This window comes from Leopardus geoffroyi, chromosome D3, assembly GCF_018350155.1.
Source record: "Leopardus geoffroyi isolate Oge1 chromosome D3, O.geoffroyi_Oge1_pat1.0, whole genome shotgun sequence".
In the NCBI taxonomy this organism is placed as follows: Eukaryota; Metazoa; Chordata; class Mammalia; order Carnivora; family Felidae; genus Leopardus; species Leopardus geoffroyi.
The window spans coordinates 27373122-27380062 of record NC_059339.1 but is presented as its reverse complement, the minus strand read 5'-3'; the positions used below and the strand labels follow the sequence as shown (position 1 = coordinate 27380062).

Below are 6941 nucleotides of genomic sequence, written 5' to 3'. Positions count from 1 at the left end.
GCCCAAGCGAGAACGACCAATGCGGCCCGACCCTGATGGCCCAGAAACGGGGTTTCTGAGGTCCGCCACGGCATCCCCTACGCCTAACACGTCTCCCTGTTGTGGGATCATTGAGTGCGACCCTCAAAAAAGAATTCTTGAGATGATCCGTGCAACTTAGTAAGTTCATTTAGGTAGCACGATACAGGACTTGTGGGCCGAAAGAGCTGCATTTTTGCTGTACGAAGCTAGTGGTTATATGCTTAGTGTTCAAGGGGGAGAGGACGCGCAGGGAGTATAGATCATAAATGTCTTCTTGCAATTTCTACTCCTACAACTACTGTCACAAGATTTCTCTGGTGCTTCTCATTCAGTTCGGTGTTGACTATCGATGAGACATACAGGCAGTCATGAGACCCTTTAAGAATGTAGCAACCAGTACTTATTTGATCCTTATCAAAACTATGCAGGCTATCAGCTTTCTGGGCTAAAGATGCACATTTTTCTGCTTTTATCCCTCATCATCCCGCAGGTAAACTTCTGCGGATCGAATGGCGGAGAGGAGACAAACCGGTTTGCGCCCTCTGCTGTAGGGCTGCGGGGCAGGCCAGGCGGTAGCGCTTCAGGGAGAGAAGCGACCGGCGGAGCCAGTAGAAGGCGCTGTGGGAGCTGCCGGAGGGGCCCGGCGGAGGCGGGGTCAGAGGAGGGAGCGCGGCGGGGCGGGGCGCTCGTCTTCCCGCTAGCCGGGTGCATGGCGGCCCCGGGCGCGGGCCCCGGGCCGGGAGCACCCCCGGGGCTGGAGGCGGCCCTGCAGAAGCTCGCGCTGCGGCGGAAGAAGGTGCTGAGCGCCGAGGAGATGGAACTTTACGAGCTGGCGCAGGCGGCGGGTGGCGCCATAGACCCCGACGTGTTCAAGTGAGCGCGCGCGGGTGGGAGTGCGCGCTCATCCTACCCCCCCACCCCCCAGACACCCCTGCTCCCCCGCCCGGGCCTCTGATCTGGAGGAGCCCCCCACCCCCACCCCGCCCTTTTCGGACCCCTTTGAGCGCCCAGAGTAGAGTTGGGGTCTTGAGGGAAGTGGCCTTCCTGGGCCTGGGCGAGGAAGGCTCACTGCCCCCCGCGTGTGTTCTCTCCAGGATCCTGGTGGACCTGCTGAAGCTGAACGTGGCGCCCCTCGCTGTCTTCCAGATGCTCAAGTCCATGTGTGCTGGGCAGAGGCTGGCGAGCGAGCCCCAGGACCCTGTGGCCGTGTCTCTGCCCACATCGAGCGTCCCGGAGACCCGAGGTCAGAGCTGGGCCCGGTGCTCCCTGCCCCTGTGACTCAGGAGGCGGGTGGCAGGGGAGGCACGTGGGCGGTGCCAGACACAAGGTGGGCTTGGTCCTGAGTGGCCTGGCCTTACTGTGCGTCTTCTCCCAGGACCCACAGGGACTGTCCAAGGGCTCGCCTTTTGGTTTCCAGTCCCCAGTTTCGTTTCTTTGCTACCCTTTGCTACATATGCAAGTCCAGATCAGGTGGTCGCAAAGCGGGTGTCCAGGGTGGCCAGCAGGCTAAGCCTCATATTGGATTCTGCCTCCTTCCTTGGGTAGAAACGCTCTCATTCCACAAACACGGGAACAAGGTGGCTTTGGTTCCTGTTCTCACGGTGTGTACAGCGTCCAGGAAAGTGTTCAGGGAGCGGGGCAGGCAGAGGTCTTACTGCCGCCCCTTAGCCTATACCCCATCTGGGCCCAGGTGCTGCCCAGGAGTCTAGCCAGCTGAGCGTTCTTCCTCGGATTGCAGGACGGGTCATCATGGCAGCCCCTGGCTGCCCTAGACACGCAGGGTGCAGAGGCCTGAGTGGGCACCGCACTGGGCTCAAGTTTGAGGGGCCTCCTGACTCTCGAGAGTCATGACTGGGGGATAAGCAGGTGCCCATGACAAAGGTGTCACAGTGGAGCTCCGGCTGCATCCTCCTGGTGTGTCGCATCTGCTCCCAGTTTCAGAAACAACCTGAATGCTTGGCCAGAAGCATTCGGGCACTCACAGACATCCTGAGAAGGGGCCGATGTTCAGGTGGGGGGCAGGCTGGGTCCCTGTGGGAGGGAGTGCCAGGGCCCTGGGTACCCACGCCCCCTTTCCCCCTTTCCTGAGAGGCCCTGGGCACTGGAGCGCAGGCTTCCTTACTGATCCACGCTCTGTCTGCTCTCTTTGTGTCTCTCTCTGACCTCCAGAGGCCTCCTTTCTCTCTGCCAAGAGCTGTAGCCCCCATGTAGTCCCCCTGCAAGGCCCTCCTTTTCCCCCTCGGGCCAGCCTCTCGGCCTGCGGCCTCTCCGCTGTTCTGCTCCACGGGCCCCAGCTTCCACGGCACCTCGCCTCTTTCTCCAGGGCCACCCACGGATTTCCCTCCGGTTCTCTTGCTGCCTGTTCTCTCCTTTTGCAGGTTGCGTTTACTGGTTTATCTCTGGGGGTTGGTGCTCTTTCTTGTTTCTGTGGAAACTGCTGTGGCCCCTATTCGAGAGTCAGAGCAACTTGGAGATGAACTGCCAGGGCAGGACCCTATGGGCCATCCCTGTTACACAGCTTAGGGATTGGGGACACAATTTCAGATCTTGGTTTATTAGAGACCACTTGCAGTACTTCTGGAATGGGACCAACGCCCCCTGCCCCCAGAGGCCAATTCTGCCAGGTGTGACTTGTGCTCTGTAGAGGTGCCCTCACCCCGAGAGGAGGGCACCAGGCCGAGGGGCAGGAGAGCCTTTACTTTGCTGTAGAGAGGGAAGCCTTAGGTGTGAGAAACACCTTGGTTGCTTAGATGCTGTCACCTGACAGGTAGCCTAGAGGGTAAGATGTGATTGTCCTTTCCTGCCTGTTTCCTGAGCTGAGGGTACCTTCCAGGCATTGCCCGGTGTGGCGAGGCTGGAGGCCCAGAGCCAGGGGCGTGTGAGGGCCTGAGATCCCACAGCTGCCCTGGCTGTGCTCTCCATATCCTTTCCCACATCACCGACCTCGCTGTTCTAGGTGCCACCTGAAACTCGGCATGGGGAAGGGCCAAGGGGCAGGTCAGGGTAGAGCCAGTAGACTACAAGGCTGAGTTGAGGAATCAGTGGGCAGAGGGAGGGAGAAACTGGGCATGGAGCCCTCCTCTTTCAAGGGGGTGTTGCTGCTTGCTCACCCAGTGACTGGGTGCCAGGCTGGCTCTCAGCGCTGAGGGCTCAGGGGGGCTGTGAGATGGACAGGTCCCCCTTCCAGTTTGGGAGATGGCTAGATACACCAATGGGGACAGAGACCGGAGGAAGCCAGTGTAGCCAGCCTTGCTGGAGCAGCAAGGGTTAAGCAGGCTCAGAGTGTTGTTGCCCTGCAGCCCTTTGAGGTAGGAGTAGTGGGGAGCGCTCCAGCCTGAGATGCGGGCCCAGGTCACTGGTGGGAGCGGGCCTGAGCTTGGAGGGGAGAGGTGGGAAAGGGAGGGCGGAGAGCCCAGAGGTGGAGTGGGTTTGCTTTGGTGCTCAGAGCACTGACATAGAGGGGCTTGGAGAGAGGTGGGGAAGAAGCCCCAAGCATAGGGACAGGAGTGGCATGGAGTGCTGGGCCCCACAGGGTTTTCTCAAATGCTTATGCCTTGGGTCTGCTGGGTTGGGCAGCCAGTGGCCAGGATATGAGGACATAGAGGTCCTGAGGAGGTGCCCAGTGAGGGTAGAGGGCAGCCTGGAGAGGGGGTGGGTGGGGAGGCAGTGGAAGGGAGTGGGGCACATGAGGGGCCATGCCAGGAGTGTGCTGTGGCCAAGAGGCAGAGGCCATCGGAGACCAAGAGCTCTGAGGCCACATGTTGCAGAATCTGTCTGTCCACACAGACCTTGGGCAGAATCTGAGGTAGAAAAAAATGAGGAGAGTCGTCAGAGTGATCAGTTGGGGGACTGTGGTAGCCTAGGATCATGATGGGGGTTTGGGGCTGTTAGGGCTCGCTGGCCTTAGGTTTCCCACAGAATTGGGGTGGCAGCTGCTGCAGACCAGGGGCTGGAGGCCCGCCCAGGAGTTTGATCTGGTAAGCTGCAGCATGCTCAGCATCCAGGTGGCCTGTGGGGACTGTCACTGACAAGCTCATCCATTCCTGGCTTTACTAGGCAGGACATGGGGAAACAGAAGACCCTAAGAGCACAAAGAGGGTAAATGCTTGTCCTGATGAGGGTGTGGTCACCAAGGAAAAATAAAATTCGGTCGAGTGTTCTCTGCTGAGGCTTAGGGAAACTGTATGCTTTAAAAAGATGTTCCTCTGGAATGTGTAAGATGAAGTTTGGTGTGCAGAAGCTGTGAGCCCTACACAGAGCTGCGCTGTCCCGTACAGGAGCCATGGGCCCCCCAGGGCTCGCGGCTGAGACTCACTGCAAGTTTAAGTATACACCAGACACCCAGATGCCAGAGAACTGGAACAAAAAGAATACCTCACAAGTAATTTTCATATCGATTACATGCTGAAATGGTAATATTGCACATTTTAGGTTAATTAAAATACATGATTTACATTAATTTCCTGTTTCTTTTTACTTTTTTTTTTTTTTTTAACATTATTTTTGAGAGAGAGAGAGAGAGAGAGAGAGACAGAGCTCAACTGGGGGAGGGGCAGAGAGAGAGAGGGGGACACAGAATCCGAAGCAGGCTCCAGGCTCTGAGCTGTCAGCACAGAGCCCAACACAGGGCTCCACCCCCCAAACCATGAGATCATGACCTGAGCCGAAGTCGGACACCTAACTGACTGAGCCCACCCGGCCCCTCCCCCACCTTTTACTTTTTAATGTTGCTACTGGAAAATGAGTTACATGTGGTTCACATCATATTTCTGTTGGGACAGTGCTGCTCCAGAACAATTGAACTTTGCCTGAAACGCTGAGTCAGGGCTTATGTACTGCATGTGTGCAGGAGAGGGTCACATCTCCTAAGAAGCACAGGCCCAGTTAAGGGCTAAAAGTGCATGTGTGCATGTCCATGGTGCACATCAGTCTTTGTCATTATGTCTGTATGTGTTCTGGAAGCACTGACTGATTAAGCCACTCCTGTGTGCTCAGCCAGAGAGGGCAGCAGGACTGGCTGGTGCGTGTAGACCTTCTGGTGGGCTCTCGAGTAGCAGTGATAGGTGGTCCTGGCTGCACGCTCACCCTGGCCACCAGACCTTGCCAGCCAGCCTTGAGGATATCAGGGCACTTGCTATGCTGCCTCACCCCCTTGTTCTTTTCCTTCCTCACACACACATCCAGTGTCCGCTTACGGCCGGTCACTAATATTTGACCTCAGGGGGCCCCACCGGCCCATTTGAGCACGAGGGAGTGCTCCCACCATGAAGGAGAAAGGCCACTCCCGGGGAACATGGGCAAGATGGGAGCAGCTTCTCACATTCTGGGCTTTTTGTCAACCCTTGATCCCCCCGCACCTCTGCCAACAGAGCTTGCAGGGGTTGGGGAGTTGGGATCACATGGGCCACACCAGAGTTAAATGGTTCAGTGGGTCCCGCTGGGGCGGGCCAGCTCCCCAGCCGCAGGGGGTGTGTTTAGGGTTGCCTTTGGGGTTTTGCTTCATCTGGGGTTGGGGGGGGTTCGGTCAGGTATTAGGGGTAGGAGGAGCACCAACCTTTTAACACCGTGAGCCAGGCTGTTTTTAACCTTCAGTGCTGTCTTTGACACCCGTGAGGGCTCCTCAGGCATCGGGCCTGGGGGCATGTCACTGCCACCCACCCTAGCCTATAGTCACCTTTGGCTCAGTCCTGCCCTCCAATCCATGGGACCCTAACTACCCCATTGCAGGGAGCTGGGGCAGGTAAGACCGGTTCCAGAAAGTCCCCTGCTGTGTCCAGGACAGAGCAGGTCTGTCCACTGACAGGCCCTCACACCATTCTCCTCAGACCAGAATGCCTCCCCAGCTCTGCATGAGGCCTAAGTGGGTCTCTCCACTAACAGAGAGCACGTGATTCCTGAAGGTTCCAAGAATTGCAGAGCTCGATAAACGGTTAGATGGTTTTCTTAATGGCTCAAATTTACATTGGTGTCTTATTTCCAGGGTTTGTCAGCCTCATCAAGGTTAAAAATGAATATTATTTGCTATTTTCTCCTTTCCTCTCATCCTGGACTTTCCAGAAGGGCCCTGGTCATTATACTGAGGGGGAGAGGAAATTCAGATATATGGCAGGGTGAAAAAAAGCTGCATTCAGACCCGGGCCCACGTCTGAGACCCACACTGCCATTTTGGGGGTGGCCTATGCTTGAGCTATATTTTCAGGTCCTTCAGGAGCCCTGGGCCTAGTCTGTAGGATGCCTAAGCACGCAGGGGTAGGCCAGGTGCTACAGATGAGTTATGCCAGTCTGGCCAGGCCTGGAGAGGGACATGGCCTCATAGCTGACCAGCAGGTTGGGAGCTGTAGGGTGGCGGGGTCGTGCACTCACAGGAGACAGGATCCTTGCCCACTGACCAGTCAGCGGGAACCAGAATATCAGAACGTGTAACAGGAAAAAAGGAAATGTGTGGTGACGGTTCTCTACTTTTGTTTTTTCCATGAACCACTGGCAGGCTGAGTTGGCCCAGCTTCGCCCCACCACATGCCCTTGGCCCTCTGTAACGTGTTATTACATCTCCATTGAATCAAACCTGTGCAAGCCCAGGGAGGCAGGGCAGGGGAAAATCTGAGCTGTGGCATTCCAAGCAGTGGCACCATGGTAACCCTTTCCACCCCACTAGGCAGCAAAGACCCCCTGTTGTTCCCTGGGGAGGAGCTGTTCAGAAATGCTCTTAGGAAGGGCTGTCCTATCTCTGCAGGAGTCCTGGGGAGAAAGTAGTGTCAGAGAGGATGGAAAGGGAGTCTGATGTCTTGAAGAAGCCCGGAACTGCAGTGTCACAAATGTAGGTGCCTCCCCTCGTTCCAGGTGACAAATGGTGAACCAGGAGTGATCAACATGCCCCCAAGAAATTCATGGTGTCTTTTCTCCAAAAAACCCACATGTCC

At 56.7% G+C, this 6941-nt stretch overlaps 1 protein-coding gene across 1 annotated transcript; it reads left to right on the top strand.

The window, feature by feature from the left end:
• The first annotated feature begins 40 nt into the window (after positions 1–40).
• Positions 41–6817, top strand: LOC123587938 (mitotic-spindle organizing protein 2B-like). The gene is made up of 4 exons (XM_045458055.1): positions 41–159; positions 512–894; positions 1116–1264; positions 6755–6817. The coding sequence occupies exons 2-4, from the start codon at positions 731–733 to the stop codon at positions 6772–6774; spliced, it is 333 nt and encodes a 110-aa protein (XP_045314011.1). The 5' UTR covers positions 41–159; positions 512–730; the 3' UTR covers positions 6775–6817.
• The last annotated feature ends 124 nt before the right edge of the window (positions 6818–6941 follow it).

What these genes read in the sequence shown, in the direction of transcription:
- LOC123587938 (XM_045458055.1), top strand. Translation starts at nt 731, where the DNA reads ATGGCGGCCCCGGGCGCGGGCCCCGGGCCGGGAGCACCCCCGGGGCTG. An exon ending in ATAGACCCCGACGTGTTCAA is followed by an intron (nt 895 to 1,115) that starts GTGAGCGCGCGC and finishes TGTTCTCTCCAG; the next exon opens with GATCCTGGTGGACCTGCTGA. An exon ending in GAGCGTCCCGGAGACCCGAG is followed by an intron (nt 1,265 to 6,754) that starts GTCAGAGCTGGG and finishes CTATCTCTGCAG; the next exon opens with GAGTCCTGGGGAGAAAGTAG.